Raw genomic sequence first — 19,450 nt, 5'->3', positions numbered from 1 at the left:
CAATATGCAAACTTGCCTCCCATTTTTTCTCGTACTTCTGATCTCTGGGATTTTGGCAGAGTTTTGACCCATGGATGTCATAGTTGTGTTTATGAACACATATTTTTTCTGTACATGGAACAGAAGCTTTCAGAAATAGCTTACGTCTCTTCATCTCAGGTGGCCTTGGTGGCATGTTCATTGTTTCTGAAATTATGAGGACAATTAAATGAGTTTGGTTTGCTTTCAGCAAGCACTGTATATCCATATTTACACTGAGAATGATTTTTCAGTCAATTCCCATAATAAACTTTGACCCTTCTCCAAGTAATTATTTTAAATGTCTTACAGTGAGAATTTGCATATACATAAAACATTTTATTCTTATGGAGGCTCACTGTTCATATGTCCAGCACTTTAGAGTCCCTTAAATCTAAGATAATCTGAAGTTCAGGGCAACTATGTTGGTTATGGGGCTGTATATAATGTTGCTGCAGAGCAATAAATAAATAGGCATACATTCAAGCACACCCCAAAACAGGAATTACTGCTATGGTTCTGTTATAAACTGAAAAATAATCCTTTCCTTTGCTTTAAGTATCCTCCCGTTGTATTTTATTTTCATGTTTTTAGCATATCATAACATGAGTTTTTAAGACATTCATTCTTAAGATTCTATGTTTCAAGTAATTTCTGCAATGGTTTTACTAAAAATCACAAACAAGCAGGCATTTATCTGATTAAGTATGTCCAGACAAAGAACAACAAAATATTCTACCTTGACTTCACTGATATGCTAAACAGAAGTAGCCTTTTTATAGTGCCTTTTTCTCCATTTTTTTCCCCCCCATGGCTTCTGTGGAGCTTTAACTAGCTGCTGTGAATATGTAGGACTTTGTTGTATTGAAGTAATTTGCAGTATGTTGTGGTGGTGAGAGAAAGTTCAGTTCTCACACACACACAAAGAAACCACAGCTAACTCAGTCGGAGAAGCAGAAATGGATAAGAGCTATATTTACAAGCAGGATGAACTGCAGATTAATATATACACAATATACAATATCTACAATATATACAGAAATACACAGCAAAGAACGTAATACAGAACAAAACTTTCCCTCCTCCAGCCAGGAGGGTGTGTCCCCCTGTACCCCTTCTCTCCCCTACCTCCCCTTTTTCCCAAAAAGGGTTAGAGAGAGAGAAAAGGTAATTATTAAGGAGAAAATTCTGTTAGCTCAAAGCGTATGCAAGAATTAGTTTCTTATCTGTTAGTTCAAGGTCAACTCCATCCCGCACAGCTGTTGCTCAGAGAGAGACTGAAACAGGCTGGAAAAGACAGACAGACTGAACTGACTGAGATTCAAACTGAACTAAAAGTTGCATTCTACCTATCTACCAATGAAATTCGTTTAGAATATCTTGTTTTCATTATTTCACCAAAATATTCAGCCAGAGTGTTCCAGCAACTGTCCCTTTCTTAAAGGCACAGCCTAAAACTGTCACATATGTAAAAGCACTGCAGATACAAAACACAGGAAAGTACAAAACTTGTAAAATCTTGGGAGTGTCCCTACATTTCCTGTTATCATGACAGTTACCTGTCTAGTTTCTTTCTCTAAACTATATTGTTTACACATCAAGGGCTAACAGAAAACTGAGAAACAGTGAAAAAAAGATGTATCATCTAATCATCATTTAGAAAGATATACCGATGAAGTATACCTAGAACTAGAAGAAAATTAGTGGATGATCAAAAGTTTTCAAAAATAATTAAATGGACCATCTATAAGTTAAAATTTTCTGTTCAATTAATAGAATCACATGTAAAATAAATAGGTTTCAAACTGTAGCCATGATGATATATTAATTTGGTTTTAGAATAGAATAGAATAAAATAGAATAGAACAGAATAAACCAGGTTGGAAGAGACCTTCAAGATCATCGCGTCCAACCTATCAATTAATCCAACACCACCTAATCAACTAAACCATGCAACCAAGCACCCCATCAAGTCTCCTCCTGAACACCTCCAATGACGGTGACTCCACCACCTCCCCCAGGCAGCCCATTCCAATGGCCAATCACTCTCTCTGTGTAGAACTTCTTCCTAACATCCAGCCTAAACCTCCCCTAGTGCAGCCTGAGACTGTGTCCTCTTCTTCTAGTGCTGGTTGCCTGGGAGAAGAGAACAACCTCCACCTGTCTACAGCCTCCCTTGAGGTAGTTGTAGAGAGCAATAAGGTCACCCTGAGTCTCCTCCAGGCTAAGCAACCCCAGCTCCCTCAGCCTTTCCTTATAGGGCTTGTGCTCCAAACCCCTCACCAGCTTTGTTGCCCTTCTCTGGATACGTTGCAGCAAGTCAACATCTTTCCTAAGCTGAGGGGCCCAGAACTGGACACAATAATCAAGATGCAACCAAACCAGTGCGGAGTACAGGGACACAATGACTTCCCTGTTCCTGCTGGTCAAACCATTCCTGATACAGTCCAGGATTCTCTGGACACATTCCAGCAAGTCAACATCCTTCCTAAACTGAGGAGCCCAGAACTGGACACAGGACTCAAGGTGTGAGTATTAAATATTAATTTATTTTATTTTAAGTATTAATTTATTTTTTAATTTAATTTATTTTGCAGAATGAAGAGAAGACAGCAGTCAGTTTTCCATCACTTCTTAGCCATATGACTTCTTCTTTTTTAAATTATCCTGTAATTCCAATGACAACATATTCTGATTCAGGTGTTCCAGAGATGCTAAATACCTTTTCTCCACTCATGTCATCCATGCCTTGTGACATGCACATAGTCAATCTGAGGACAATCCAGTCAAAGGTAAAATTAAACCACTGTTTTTATGAGCAGACATATGGTATTGCTTATTAGTATAAACAAATGCTTTTTTCTAGGAAACTGATTTGTGGAAGGCTTTTTTTTTTACATTGTTTTTTTGTGCTATGATACACTGCAGCGTGATGACCAGTTTTTGTTAATTGTGTAAGAACTAGAGGCCTGTGCTTGAGTAACACAGAATACAGGAATTGCTTTTTGCAGGTTTGGTACTAGAAGATCTTTAAGGTCCCTTCCAAGCCAAACCATTCTATGTATACTCCTTCACCTGTAACTGTTTTTTATTTTGTGTTTCAGTGGAATAACTCTTGATCCTGCAGGTCTTATGACTTTGAAGAGTTAAGAGGAAGCTCCTTATATTGATTTAGATCTTTGTATGAGGTTTGTGTTCCATGCTTAAGTGTAAAACCTGTTCATATACCTCAGCGAGCTCAGCAACACATTTGCTTCAGCATGTTCAGTCCAGGGGCAGACCTTCAAAAACATCCCCTCTCTGCCATTTTGAGGACTTAACTTTCTTCCCTTGTTCGTATCATGGGGACACGAAACCTGTGAAATGGAAGGCTAACTGGCCTTCTGTTTGCCTTTTTTAATTCAATGTGACTACTCATAAGAGAATTATATTTTTTTCATTCGGGCTCTATCAGCCCTTCTATTCCAGTCAGTATAAAGTTGTTGGAGGCTGTGATCTCTTCCCAGTCCACAACTGTATATTTCAATGATTATTTGATTTTTGAGCTTGCAGCAGTAATTACTGCATTTCAACAGAAAGCTATCAATAGTCATAGGGTAGGAATGGTATCATTACAGGTATAGAACTGTTCTTCCCCACAGCAGAAATGGTGTTATACCTTGTGATTAATTTCTTGCATGTCAAACTGGATTTTAAATCTCTGTTCAGTTTCTGTTTCCTTTCTCTGTTGTTTAAGAATTTGCATGATAAGTGCTGTAATTCTAATTGAAGCAATGCATTTTTTTCCCGGAAATGTAAACTTCTTCTCAATTGCTTTATCTACTAGAGATGATTTTCAGTAAATGTTAACATAAAAAGATGTCAAATTAAAACAAAATACTATCAAATATTTAAGAAATCAGAATGTATGAAAATGCATTAAAATATAAATGAGAAAAAATTAACAGAATTTCTAGTTTCCCTTTAAGCTCTGCTTCTCTCAGTGGGAAGAATGTTGCTAAATGCATGTGTTGTTAGATGGAATATGAAATTTAAAGACATTTTTAATAAAGTACCAGTTTTTAAGTTATTTGACACAGATTTGACACTATAAATAGACTGAGCCTCAAGATTTAAAAACTGAGTACATTTGTCCCTTTATGCTAAATATGACTACATATTTTTTATCATATTGCCTATTCTATCATGCATGCCTGTTAGCTTTACAGTAATAGATAAAAAAGTGTTTAAATGGTTTCTCTTTCTCATCAGAATTATATCAGCATTGTCCTAGGATTGTGCTTATGAGGAAGCATAGATTTTTATTTTTTTTCCATCTAGAAGCCAGATGGAAGATCCACATTTGATTTCTCAGATATCAAAATCAAATCAAACTTGGGCAGCTCTTCCAAGCAAGGTAGTCAGAGATCTGATAGTTTTGTCATAGAACAATGCTGTGCAGTTTTACAAGATTACAGATCTTGAGAATTGAGAAATTTGTTATAAATTTTCAAGCATGGTCATGTTTTGAAGCTGTATTTAATGTAAATTATGTTCATCCTTGATCAGATATTCCTTAGGCTTGCTTAATCTAACTTACCTAGTGATAATATAAGAAGAGGTAAGTTAAGGTAGCTGCAGAGGCTGTGGTAACTTAGTCTTATGCTTGCTTTCATAATAGCTTAGAACAGCTTAATATAACACATGGATGTCATATGCATGATCAAATCCCAGGAATTCTACAAGGTTTTTATACTTACCCAAAATTCATTTCCTGAAGGTGTCATCAATTGTTTATTAACTTTGTTTTAAATATTTTAAATCTTAATTAAAATAATCTATAATTTTTAAAACTAAGATATTAAATATTCATGTCATCATTTGAAATGCATTAATGCATTTCTTATGCAGATTACTTCAAGATAATTCCACTGTAAAAGAGAAAGTGTTAATACTCATTACTGTCTTGCCATTTTTAACACCAGTTAACCCCATAGGAAGTCAGGCTTCTGCAGTATGAATTTTAATATTTCACTAATACAGTGTTCAGGCACACAGTATTACTTTGTGTGCAAAAAATGTCTACTTTTAAGTGCAACACTGTCACATCAGTGACAGTGAAAACCAATCAGTCAAATTCTTTCTGTGGGAGACAGAAAATAATTTTGTCACATCATTATTATTACGAACAGAAAAAGAACTTTTTCGGCCATCCATGATACTAAGTACTGCAAACCTGTCTGAATATGCCAACTATAGACACTATTAATTAAACCCCCAGTTTTAGGTGGTTATAAGCTAATATTGTTCATTTAAATAATCTCAAGAGTTTTACTCAGGATTTGTATACTGCAGAGTTTTTACCAGTTGTGTTGCAATGTGCGTCATTTCAATTTCAAACACTGCTGAGTAAATTTTTACTGTTTTAAATTATGAGCTTACTCAGAAAAGACTAACACTAAGCTTACCAGTTTACCATTTTTTAATACCTGGATGAATAATTAACAATATGAGTTTGTCCTAATATGAATCTGTGTCATGCTGGATTTCAAAGAAGCTAGTTCAAGCTGTTCCAAGATCCTCTTTATTAGGATAAAATTGGTTTGGATCTAAAGATTTATGGATTAAGATCCCTCTCTTATTTGTTACACCTTCAAAAGCTAACACAACACAAAGTACTTAATGCTTGTTGGCTTAGGTATCTCTAACACAACAGATGTTTCTTAAAGTCCCTGAAATTAAGTCAGTGTTACTCACTGTGGAGTTTTTTTGAGAAAAACACCAGTACAAAAGCAAATAAATAAATTAGAGAAAGACAGTCTGAAGAGCTGACATGATCACACTTAGAAACATCTTTTAAATGCCCTTATGATATATGTAATAAATTGAAAGGCTGAAGAAAGTCAAACAGCAAAAAAAAGTAATGCGTCACAGAAAATAAATTACTAAGGTGACTGTAGCAATATTGTTATCATGAAAGCCATGATGTCATGTGCCTCTTCTGAAGATCACTTACATGAACATTCATCTATAACATGAAGAATTTATTTTCTGCTACTCTTGTTGTACAAGAGTGGATTTCTACATTTTAGTGTAAAATAAATTAGAATAGAATAGAATTAAACAGGTTGGAAAAGACCTTTGAGATCATCAAGTCCAATCTATCACCCAACACCATCTAATCAACTAAAGCATGGCACCAAGTGCCTCATTCAGTCTCCTCTTAAACACCTCCAGTGATGGTGACTCCACCACCTCCCTGAGCAGCCCATTCCAATGGGCAATCACTCTCTCTGTGTAGAACTTCTTCCTAACATCCAACCTAAACCTCCCTTTGCACAGCTTGAGACTGTGTCCTCTTGCTCTGATGCTGGTTGCCTGGGAGAAGAAACTAACCCCCACCTGGCTACAACCTCCCTTCAGGTAGCTGTAGAGAGCAATAAAGCCTCCCCTGAGCCTCCTCATCTCCAGGCTAAGCAACCCCAGCTCCCTCAGCCTCTCCTCATAGGGCTTGTGCTCCAAACCCTTCACCAGCTTTGTTGCCCTTCTCTGGATACGTTGCAGCAAGTCAACATCTTTCCTAAGCTGAGGGGCCCAGAACTGGACACAATAATCAAGGTGCAGCCAAACCAGTGCTGAGTACAGGGGCACAATGACTTCCCTGTTCCTGCTGGTCAAACCATTCCTGATACAGTCCAGGATGCCACTGGCCTTCTTGGCCACCTGGGCACACTGCTGGCTCATGTTCAGCCGACTATCAACCAGTACCCCCCAAGTCCCTTTCTGCCTGGCCACTATCCAGCCACTCTTACCCTAGCCTGTAGCACTGCATGGGGTTGTTGTGGCCAATGTGTAGAACCCTGCACTTAGATATGTTAAATCTCATGCCATTGGACTCTGTCCATCTGTCCAGCCTGTCAAAGTCCCTTTGCAGAGCTCTCCTACCCTCTAACAGAACAACACCAGCCCCCAGTTTGGTGTCATCTGCAGATTTAGTGATGATGGACTCAATACCCTCATTCAGATCATCAGTAAAGATACTGAACAGGATGGCGCCCAACACTGATCCCTGGGGGACGCAACTAGTGACTGGCTGCCAGCTGGATATGGCGCCATGGGCTGACAGCTTAGCCAGCAGTTTGCTGTGGGGGATGGTATCAAAGGCCTTGCTGAAGTCCATTAAAATGAAGTCTTGTGTAAATTAAAATTTCCCAGACCATTCAAGGCTATCACTTTGTTTTCTAAAGTACATACTTAAACAGAATTCTGATTTGAGGGATTTCTATAAAATGATTTAGAGCATTTGTCCAAAGTGAATGTAGCGATTTCATCCTAACTAGGCAGTTTGAGATTGTGGTTTTCTTCTGGGTTACTTTTTGATGCCTTTTGAGGCTCAAGGGCACTGTATGTTTTAGCTCTAAACGTAAAATTTATTTATATATGCATTTTAAATATATGCTTTTGTGTACACTTCAATCATCATAGAATGGTTTGGGCTGGAAGGGACTTTCATCGTTAAAATGGGCACTTTGTTAGTGTTAAACCTGATTTATGGGCAAGGACACCTCCTACTAGACCAGGCTGCTCAAGGCTCCATCTAGCCTGGCTTTGAACACTTGCACAGAAGAGGCTTCTTCAGGTAACCTGTTCCAGTGGCTTACCATCCTCACAGTAAAGATTTTTTTCCTGATATCTAATCTGTACCTACTTTTTTACAGTTTGAAACAATTATTACTTGTCCTATCACTACATTCCATGATAAAGGAGTCCCTTCACATCTTTCCTGTAGTTCCCTTTTAAGTACTAGATGGCTGCTATATTCTGTAGCACTTTGAACACCTAAACTCCCTCCGTTGTTTAGTTTTTCCACTGTTTAGTCTCACTAATGTTGAAAGAAACATGACTGTTCAGTCTAGGCTGAACAGGGAGGAAGGAAGCTGCATCCTGTAGTCTGAGGGGAGATTTCAAAGCCTTGGGATGATTGGTGAAAGATGCTGGGGCACAAGTTATTTTCTCTTCCCTACTTCCAGTACCTGGCCATGATATGGAAGGGAGTAGAACAATCCAGTCCATAAATACCTGGCCCTGAGACCAGCGCTACAGGCAGGACTTTGGGTTCTTTGATAATGGCTGGTTTTATAGGACACCCGGACCAATCATAGTATGTGAGAAAAGCTTATTTTGCAGGGGAAAAAGGATTCTAGGACAGGAACATCAGGGCTCATTCATAGAGCTTTAAACTAGAATGGAAGGGGGATGGGGTTGTTGCTGGGTTTGCACCAGTACAGTAATGTTCTAGTATTAATGAAATCCAGAAGGCCTCCCGCACCACCAGGGTGGAATTGGCTTGCTCAGCTCACTCCCTGAAATGCCTGTACACCAACACACACAACATGGGGAAGAAGCAGAAGGAGATAGAAATCCGTGTGCAGTTATGATCTGGTGGCAATTACAAAGATGTGGTGGGACAGTTCACATGACTGGAATGGAATGTGGTCATGGATGACTATGTCCTTTTTAGGAAAGACAGGTCAACAAAGCGAGGTTGCTTTCTACATGAGGGAGCAATGTACTGAGTTCTGTCCAGGGGTGAATGAGGGGTGAGTTGAGAGTTTGTGGGTGTGGGTTAAGGGGCAGGCTAGCATGACTCATACTCTTGTGGGTGTTTATTGCAGACCTCCTGATCAGGACGAGGAAGTTGATGAGGCCTTCCTCAGGCAGCTGACAGCATCCTTGCAATCACAGGCTCTGGTTCTCATGGGGGATTTTAACTACCCAGATATTTGTTGGAAGGCCTATTCAGCCATTCATCCCCAATCCAAGAGGTTCCTCCAGTGCATTGTTGATAAATTCTTGATTCAAATGGTGAATAAGCCAACAAGGAGAGGAGCACTACTGGACCTGATACTCACTAACAAGGAGGGTCTGATCAAAGTGATGAAGGTTGAGGGCAGCCTTGGCTTCAGTAATCATGAATGGTGGAGTTCAGTATACAGAATACCAAGAAGGATCACAACCTTGGACTTCAGCAGGACCAACTTTGGCCTTTTGAAGCAATTGCTAGAGGAAATCTCGTGGGACAGGGTACTAGAAGGCAAAGGGGCCCATGATAGTTGGTTAGTATCTGAGCTCAAGACCAGAGCATTCCAGTAAGTAGGAAATTGAGAAAGGGACCCAGGAGACCTGCATTGTTTTAAGTAGGGACCTGTTGATCAAACTCAAGTAGCGGAAGAGATTCTACAGCTCATGGAATGAGGGGCTGGCCACTTGGGAGAAGTATAAGACTGTGGTCAGATAATGTAGGGAGGCAACTAGGAAAGCTAAGGCCTCCTTGGAATTCAACCTTGCAAGGGAGGTCAAGGACAACAGAAAGGACTTCTTCAAATACATTGCAGGAAAAACTAACACTAGAGGCAATGTAGACCTACTGCTGAATGAAGTGGGTGCCTTGGTGACAAAAGATACAAAGGCAGCAAAGTTACTAAGTGCCTTTTTTGTCTCCATTTATACTGCTGGAGATTGTCCTTAGGAGCCCCAGACCCCTGAGGCCCCAGAGGAGGACATGATAAAGGAGTTTTCCTTGTTTGATGAGGACTGGGTTAGGGAACAGTTAAGTTATCATGTCATCCATAAATCCATGGATCCTGATGGCATGCACCCGTGAGTGCTGAGGGAGCTGGCAGAGGTCATTGCCAGACCACTCTTCACCATCTTTGGTAACTCATGGCAATCTGGAGAGGTTCCTGGGGACTGGAAAAAGGCAAACATCACTCCAGTCTTCCAAAAAGGGTAAGAAGGAGGACCCAGGTAACTAGACCAGTCAGCCTTACCTCTATACCCAGAAAGGTAATGAAACAACTTATCCTTGGCACTGTCCTTAGGCATATGAAGGACAAGAGGATCATTAGGAACAGTCAGCATGGTTTTACCAAGGGGAAGTCATATTTGATCAACTGATAGAGTTTTATGAGGACATAACCAAGTGGATAGATGGTAGAGCAGTGGATGTGATTTATCTTGGTTTCAGTAAAGCATTCAACTCCATTCCCACAGTATCCTTGCAGCTAAACTGAGGCAGTGTGGTCTGCATGATCCAGTAGTGAGGTGGACTGTGAACTGGTTGAAGGAAAGAAGTCAGAGAGTCAGACAGAGTCTAATTGGAGGCCTGTATTAGTAAATTGGGTCAGTACTGGGAGCAGTACTACTCAATACATTCATTAGTGACCTGGGTGTGGGAACTGAGTACAGTCAGTAAGTTTACTGATGACACAAAACTGTGGAGTGGCTGACACACCAGAAGGTTGTGCTGCCATTCAGTGAGGCTTAGGCTGGAGAGTTGGGCAAGGAGAAATTGAATGGAATTCAGCAAGGGCAAGGCTAGAGTCTTGCACCTGAAAAAGAACAACTTCAGTTATCAGTATAGGTTGAGGACTGACCTGTTGGAAAGCAGTGAAAGGGAAAAGGACCTGGGGGTCCTAGTGGATGAAAGGTTGACCATGAGCCAGCAATGTGCTCTAGTGGCCAAGAAGGCCAATGCCATTCTGAGGTGCATTAGAAGGGGTGTGGTTAGTAAGTTAAGAGAGGTTCTCCTTCTCTGCTCTGCCCTGGTGAAACCTCACCTGGAATATTGTGTCCAGTTCTTTGCCCCTCAGTTTGGGGAGATCAGGGAACTGCTTGAAAGAGTCCAGTGCAGAGCCACAAAAATGGTTAAGGGAGTGGAACATCTTCCTTACAAAGACTGAGGGAGTTGGGTCTGTTTAGTTGGAGAGGAGGAGATTAAGGGGTGATCTCATTCAGGTTTATAAATATTTAAAGGGTGGATGCTAAGAGGATGGAGGCTCTTCTCGGTGATGCCCAGTGACACAACAAGGGGCAATGGGTGGAAGCTCCATGGAAATATGGAAGAAGTTCCATGGAAACATGAGGAAAAAAGTTTTCATTGTGAGGGTGATGGAACACTGAAACAGGCTGCCCAGGGGGGTTGTAGAGATATTCTCTGGTGATATTCAAAATCTGCCTGAATGCATTCCTGTATGATCTGGTATAGGTCATCCTGCTCTGGCAGCGGGGGTTGGACTGGATGATCTTTCGAGTTCTCTTTCAACCCCTAATATTCTGTCATTCTGTGATTATTTAAGGCCTAAGTGGCTCTTTTACTGTAAGATTAATGGTAATTTCATGGCATCCTAAAATGTCTGTCTGGCTCTGCTATTTTCCAAGTGATTTTTTGTTTTGTTTATTTGCAGGTAGATACTGAGCCATCTGATGAAGCTGCTCTGATTCTTCACAGAAAGGGATTTGACTGTAGATTTTCAAATAGAGACATGGGTCTGTTCTGTTCCACTACTCAGGGAAAGGTAAACTGACTTTTTATTGGGAAGCTTACCTTATAAGTATAGTAGAAATACTGATATTTAAGTCAAGTTATAGGTTAAGTTTATGGATAGGTATTTCTCAATACTTGTATTTTCAGAATAATAGTTAATTTTATCTTGAAAGCTGCTTTCCGTTTGATACAGATGTGGTGTTGTGTAGGCATTACCATGTAAGCATCAAACTTCTAGCTCAGTTTTAATGTTTCCTGTACATGTTGTTTTCATATACAGATCAGTATTTTTCAGATAATTTTTAAATAGTGTTTTCGAACTTTGCTAAGTAGAAAAGTCAAGTTATATATTCTGAAGTGTTTATTTCTGAATATTACTCATGTATCCTTGACCATACCTTTCAATAATGTTCCTTATTACAAGATGTCCTTTGCCTACCCATGCTCACTTACATGGCCTACACCATTGGAAATACCTGAGTGTTTTGCAGTTGCTGTAGATCTGATGTGATTCATAAAATTATGAAATCCAATTCATACCATGTCATTCTGAGGGTTACAGGTGGACTGGGTGGTTACAAATATGTAGAAATTTTGTAGTCATTTTGTAATAAGTTTGGAATTTTCTTTAAGCAGAAGCATAAGTATTGTTTTGCTTAGAAACAAGAAGAGTTTTATACAAGTCTGATATTTTTTAATATTTTGGTTTAAATTATGTGATATGAAATGTGGCAAGTGAGCACTGCCAAAAGAAATTCCAATTTAGTGCATAGCGTTTGAGACAGGGTGCTTAAAACTATTCATAATCTTTGGTCTAAGAATTGCTGTGCTGATGTCTATGAGGAGATTTATCTTTTGAATCATTATTAGAGAGTAAGTTACATGTTTGTTTTAGCATATATACTATAGTTTCTAAATATATTTTGTTGTTTTGGGGTTTTGTTTGTTCTTCCAGATTAAGATGCATAAACTCTTTAACAAATTCAGAGTGGAAAGTCTTGAACCAGTATCTTTATCATTGATGCATTCACCTCTGGATGCCAGAAATATAAGTGAAATCAATATGAGTTCTATGGAGATAAATACATTCCGGATTCGGCTAAGATGAAATCTGTCTTTAACACTCAGATACAGAAGAGGAATCTGCAATTTTGTCTCTTCTCAGTTTCACGTGCAATAAGAAGCACATTATTATTATTCCAGCTTCTGGATACTGTGAGAAAAACGTTCATTCTCTCTTTTTTTTGACCAATAGAGTGAAAAGCCATGTTGCAAGCAACTTTTCTGATTTTTTCTGGGTTTTGTTCAGGGTTTTTGGGTTTTGTTTGTTTGTTTAGTTTCTGGTGGTGGTGGTTTGGGGTTTTTTCATAAAGTAGCAACAGCAGTACAAGTTAATGCAACAAGTGAAGAAATTTTTACAGATGTTAACCTCCCAGCAGTTCAAATCTCAGGTTAAATGCCAACTAATGATTCTTCTGGGGTTTTAATTTTCATAAACAGGGGATAGGAATTTAAACAGCCTTCTTCACTGATCCTTCATGAATATACGTGCAAATACGTCAGTGTAGAAAGTCCTGATACAGTTTGGAAATAAAATGGAATCAAATGTTCTTGTGTAGTAGCTAATGTCCAAATATTTACAATCATTTGTATAAATTACAATAATCTGAATTTGTTCCACAATTAATTTCAGTTTATTCACCACAAAGGGGATTATTAATTGTGGTAAAATGAAAGCCTAAAGTACTTGTGATAAGTGATGGTAGATTTTAATACTTCTGCCATTCGCATGAGTTATGTAAATAGGAAAACATGCACCTACAAAGTAATTTTACAACGGAAGTGTTTAAAAAAAAAAATCCCATTTTGTTACTTGACACACTGGGATATGTGCAATTATTCCATTATCATGTATGGTAAGAAATGTCCATAATTATCATGAATAAAATATTTTTTATAAAACTCATTTTGGTACCAATGTTCTCTGAAATGAGTTTTCTATTTCAAGACTACCATATCAAGATAAATGTGCCTTATTTTTTGATACATCTTGTTACAACTTTGGTGTCTGTGTTAATGTTTTTGGGGGAAAGGTAATTTATATAATACTTAAGCTGTGTATTTCCTATTTGATAATGCTGGCCATACTCTGATCTATGTCCTCCTGCACCAAGTTTGTGCTATCTTATTCTGAACATGTTGACAATTTGAATGTATTAAATTTATGACATTACATGAAACACAGACAAAATTATTCTAGAATCTGAATTCAGCTCTTTTCAAGGAAATTGCACCTCAATGCAGAGAGTTGATATAAAAAAGGCGTAGTTTGCAAACCCATCAAAACATATGCTTACATGTCACAGACTGTGATCACCTCTTAATTCAGAATCACGTGCCTATATTGTAAACAACTTTTATCAAATTTGAAACCTCACTTGCATTGCTAGTGTTCTCATTACTGAAGAATGGATTCTTATTTTTGACTGAGTTTTTACATATTAATTCATATTTAGAGATGAAGTGTGAAGAATTCAAGTGTGAAAAGTATTTCCCTAAGTAGAGCTGCTGTTTACAATTAAGATTATATGTAAACTTGCAGTTGACTATGATTCCATTTCCTAGTCTTCATTTATCTTCATAACTTTGAAGTCATGCATATGCTTTACTTTTCCATACATCACTGCTTATCTTTAATACTAATGCATGAAAAGTCATCAAAACTGGTAAAAAGGTATGCTATTTTCTAACTCTGATATTGACTACTATATTTAATTTTGTCATGGTTGTTCCACAATGTATCGAAATGGCTACAGGCTGTCTTAAAATAAAGCAAACCCTTGATTTCCTGCATTGTTACAGGTTGGATCTCTGTTGAGATTGCGTAGATTTCCCTACTTAATTCAATGTACTGTGTGTTTTGCAATTAATGGAGTATTTAGTAGGATCTGGTGCAAGTTGTATCAAGAATGTAAGAACCACTAACCACAAATGGAAGAATCAGATGGATCCAATAAATGGATGTTTTCATGCAATAAACATGTACTGTAACTTTTCCTAGCTGCAGTGTTTGAAAATACTATTTTTTGGGTTGAAATTCAAAGCTTGGTAGACTTAACCAGAAGAAATCTCATAACATTTATTTTATTACATCTTCAAAAGTAAAATGCTTCAGACAATTTTGTGTGTTCTGTGTGAAAGAGCTTCTGAAGTACTGTTACAGTTTTGTTAGGCTCATAAATAAAATTTTGATGCAATAAAATTTTAAAGTATTTTTCCTGTTGAAATTGCTTCCAAAAGACGTTTCACTCTTCTTGTCTTCAACTGTACAATGGTGATGCCTGAATCTTTCTTAACCAGCAGATTTGATTTTTGGACCTTTATTTTCCATCTTTTCTGTAATAACAGAATAGCCTTCAATTTGAGATCCTTTCTTGAAATCCTTCACTAAGGCAAAATTCTAGTCTAAATCTGGTAGTAAGTTTTACCTTAATTGGTTCGGTTTAATTGATTTGGTTGGAGTATTTTTCAACAACTCTTAATTGCAGAATCATAGAATGGTAGGGGTTGGAAGAGATGTCTGGAAATCATGTAGTTCAACTCCGCTGCTAGCACAGGTACACCTCGATCAAGTTCCACAGGAACATGTCCAGGTAGGTTTTGAAATTCTCCAGAAAAGGACACCCCGCAATCTCTCTGGGCAGCCTATGCCAGTGCTCCAGCACCCTCAAATTAAAGAACATGTTCCTTAAGTTCAAGTGAAACCTCTCCTATGTTCTAGTCTATACCCATTGCCCCTTGTCCTATATCTGGGCACCAATGAAAAGAGCCGAGCCCCATCCTCATGACCTCCACCCTTTAGATACTTACATGCATTGATAGGATTAAGTCTCAGTCTTCTCTTTTCCATGCTAAAAAGCTCTGGGTCTCTCAGCCTGCCCTTGTACGAGAGATGCTCCAGTCCCCAAATCATCTTCATGGCCCTGTTAGTCTCCCCAGTACTTCACAGCATCACAGAATTTTAGGGGTTGGAAGGGACCTCTGCAGGTTATTGATAATTGTCAAATCAGGATCACCTACAGCAGGCCACACAGGAACCCTTCAAGGTGGATTTTGAAAGTTTCCAGAGGGGGAAACTCCACAACCTCTCTGGGCAGCCTGTTCCAGTGCTCCCTCATCATAAAGAAGTGTTTCCTCATGTTGAGGTGGAACCTGCAGTGTTCTAGCTTGTACCCTGTACCCATTGTTACTTGTCACTGGGTGCCACTGAAAAGAGACTAGCACCTTCATCTTGACACCCTCCCCTCAGATATTTATAGATGATAGGATCTCCTTTCAGCTTGAAGGCCTTGAGAGGTCCTTAAGCCTCTCAAGCCTAAACAGCCACAGTTCTCTCAATCTTCAGCCTGCCCTGGTCTCCCTGAATGGCAACACAGCTTTCTGGTGTGTCAACCACGCCTCCCAGTTTTGTATCATTAGCAAACTTGCTGAGAGTATGTTCTTTCATCCAGGTTGTTGATGAGTACATTGAGCAAGACTGGACCTGGTACTGATCCCTGGGGAGTACCACTAGCCACAGACCTCCAAATAGACTGTGCACCATTGATCCCAAAACTGTGCTCTGTCATTCATACAGTTCTCAATCCACCTCATTGTCTACTCATCTTAACGCTTCCTAAGCAAGCATTAGATGTTATCAGAGACAGTGTCAAAAGCCTTGCTGAAGTCAAGATAGGAACATCCACACATCACTTCATCTGCCCAGCTGATCACACCATCATAGAAGGCTATCCGATGGGTGAAGCATGATTTCCCATTGGATGCTGTCTGTTTATAATCTTTCCTCCACATGCTTAGAATAAACTGTCCCATCACCTTTCCAGGGTTGGTGATGAGGCTCACTGACTTGCAGATTCCTGGGTCCTCTTCCTTGTCCTTTTTGGAGTGACACTGGCTTTCCTGCAGTCCACAGACATCTCTTCTTTCTCCATAGCCTTTCATAAAGATCCATGGAGGTTGGTTTAGCAATAAATATCAGCCAGCTCCTTCAGCAGTCACGGGTGCATTCCATAGAAGCCTATGGATCTTTGGGTGTCCGTCTTGTCTAGGTGATCTCTAACCCAGTTCTCCTTGACTAAGGGAGAGTCTTCATTCCTCCAGACTTCCACTTCTGGGGATTGAGTGGTAGAGACTAAAGCAAAGAAGGCATTCAATAACTGAATTCTCTGTATCCTCTCTCCCCAGGGCACCCACCTCATTCAGCAGCAGGCAAACATATTGGCTGGTGGTTCCTTTCCTGCTAATGTACTTAAAGAAGCCCTTCTTGGGTTTTTTTCATCCTTTGCCAGATTTCATTCCAGAGGGCCTTGTTTAATTCCTACATACTCTGGTAACATTCCTGTATACCTCCCAAATAAAAAAAGCCATTGTGAACTTCCTTCTTCCATTTGAGTTTTATGAGAAGCTCTTTGCTTATCCATGCATGTCTTCTGCATCCTTTGCTTATTTTGTACTCATGATCTTGAGATTGGAGGAGGTGGTGCTTGAATATTAACCTGCTTTCTTCACTGGCCCTTTCCTTCATGGAATTCCTCCACTTCTCTGAAGTGGTCGAAGTTGGCTCTCCTGAAATCCATGTCTGCAATCCTACTTGGTACCCTACTACTTTCTCACATGATCCTGAACCCCACCATCTCATGGTCATGTAATGAATCCTCACACTTCTTTTTTTGTTATAATGAATATTTAAACTGATTTCTTATTTTTATTTTACATTTACCATGTAATTTAATTGTATTATTTTAATTTTTGTCCCCTGTTTATATAGCTGCTGAATTTGTAACTACTGGTTAAGAGACCCAAGCATCCTTACCATCAAGTATGGTTTTAAAGACAATATTGTATAAGGAATGGTTTAAATCCTTGTAATTACTTTCTATATTACAGTTGTGCTGATTTTATTTTTTTTCTACATGATCTTCAAATTATTTTGTTTTCTTGCTTATATTGTCTGAAACAAACTGATTTCTGCTGAAATGTTTTGATATTTTCTCCTGGAAGGTTTTATATTTTATGGGGATATGTAAAATAAGATCTCTAATAAAAGATAATGTTGTTGTGATATGTGGTCAGTGTCATTAGTACCTTAGCCGTAGCTAACTGGAGGCAACAAACAAACAAAAATCAGAAGGCCTTCTTTGTAAAGGTTGATATAATAGAGCTTGTGGGAAAGAAGGCAGTTATCTATAGGGAGGAGAACTCCCTACACATCATGAAAGAAAGATAAAACCTCTTCCTACACACAGTTGCCAGACAGAAGTTAGATGTTAACTTAGATATGTAAGCATGTGTGATTGCACAGTGTGGGAAGGAAATGGGAAGCTCTTTTACAAAAGAAATCTTGTACTGACTTACCAGAATGTAATAGAAGGCATAAAATTCAAGAACTCTGTTTTTACATGACTTAATCTCATTTATCCTTTAAACATTTGAGAATAATGAAATTGAAGCTGTTCTTGTAAACTAAGTTAACAAACACACCATAAGAAAATAAAGTCACAATAACAGTGTCACTTTAGTAAGAAAATAATGTAATATGCTGTAATTATACATGACAAGTTGAACAGACATAAATACTTCAGGTTTGCCTCTCAAAATGCTGATGGACCTTTATTATAATGAATTGCAAAGACAGTAATTATAAATCTCAGTCAGTGCCTGAAGCTATTTGAAGTTGGACTGCATAGTCTTAGCTATAAATATAAAAGAATATATATCCACATACTGCACAAAATTCCATAATTTTAAAGCTAATGTTTCTAAGTGCAACAGGCAACCATGTGTATGGGTCCAATTTAAAGCACTCCTTTACCTGGAATCCCTTTAATATTACCTTGACAATCTGAACAGAATATATTCCACTAATTCCAGCTACCAATGAAGTCTGCGTTTTTTTTGTTAGGTTTGGTTTGGTTTGGGTTTGGTTTTTAATTTTGTTGGGGGGGGGGGGGGGAAATGTTTTGGGTTTTGTTGTTTTGGTGTTTGGGTGGGTTTTGGGTTTTGTTGGGTTTGGCTTCTTGTTGGGTTTTTGTTTTCTTTTGGGTTGTGTTGGGGTTTTTTACTTTTTTGGAATAAATTTTCTGTATCAGTTGTATACATGCCTAACTTATTTTAACAGAACCAATTATATCAATTATGATGAATTGTATATATGACAAAGTAAGAGAGATTTAATTTATTGTCCTATTTATTTTAGGATAAGTACTCTGTCATAAAATTAAGAATTTCCAGTAACAAAAATCAGCCAAAGGTATAAATTTAGTCATCTAAAAGAAGGAACATACAAAAAATGTTAATATATTGCATGGAATAAGCTCAATTCATCAAAGACCTATTGAGATTTTCAGTGTTCTTACTGATACAAAATTTCTTTGTCCCCAAACATTTCTGTAGATTATGATATTAAATTGAGGACTTGTCTGTCTTTTAATATAGATATTTTATGAACTAATAGGTATCTAAAGTCCATATTGCATGATTAGCTTTTGACTTGCAGGATTTCTGTGTAGTAGCAAAAATGCATTATTTACATTACTCCCCTTCCTGTAGGTAAATTATTTAATAACACTGATGGCAATGAGAAAATAATTGGGAAAAATATACTTAATATGTGTGAACTTGTACTACTTGAACTGCAAAGACAGGGCTATTTTTAATAATACACTTCAGAGCTTCAGGATCTCTGTATAACATATTCTTCCTGCTATACAATGCCTGTTAAAGGGAAGTTCTTTGATAGTCTTTAAAATTATTCATATTATGGGTATGATTAAACAGGAGGCTTCAATCCCAGCAGTGTCTGTCCTGCTTTACCGCCATGGACACTCCCTGTGTATCGCACGTATCCACCACAGAGGAAGGCATGTATTCCTTTCAAACAGCTAGTCTATTTTTATTTTAGCTGTTACTTAACTATTCCTTTTGTACTACTCCTTCCTTAGCATGCCAGCTAAATGTGTAGCCATTTGTAGGCTTCAGTATGTACATGTTTCCAGCTCTGCCCCGTACCTGTTACAGAACTTTATGCAGTCAGACTGCCTGCTGCATCAGCTCAACCATGAGATGTGC

General features: G+C 38.4%; 1 protein-coding gene across 2 annotated transcripts in view; it reads left to right on the top strand.

Moving 5' to 3' along the window:
- Nucleotides 1–15,287, top strand: part of MAN2A1 (mannosidase alpha class 2A member 1) — a 175,475-nt gene extending 160,188 nt beyond the window's left edge. Inside the window, exons 20-22 of one of the 2 annotated variants that reach the window (XM_054178004.1) lie at nt 2,616–2,810; nt 11,244–11,354; nt 12,279–15,287. In XM_054178004.1, coding sequence (XP_054033979.1) covers nt 2,616–2,810; nt 11,244–11,354; nt 12,279–12,431 — 459 coding nt within the window. In that variant the 3' untranslated portion in view covers nt 12,432–15,287. The remainder of the gene's footprint in view (nt 1–2,615; nt 2,811–11,243; nt 11,355–12,278) is intronic. The other variant, XM_054178005.1, reaches the window with a different exon arrangement.
- Nucleotides 15,288–19,450: the final 4,163 nt, after the last annotated feature.

This window comes from Dryobates pubescens, chromosome Z (genome assembly GCF_014839835.1).
Source record: "Dryobates pubescens isolate bDryPub1 chromosome Z, bDryPub1.pri, whole genome shotgun sequence".
In the NCBI taxonomy this organism is placed as follows: domain Eukaryota; kingdom Metazoa; phylum Chordata; class Aves; order Piciformes; family Picidae; genus Dryobates; species Dryobates pubescens.
The sequence above is the reverse complement of the archived record's forward strand: the minus strand, read 5'-3'. Positions and strand labels throughout refer to the sequence as shown.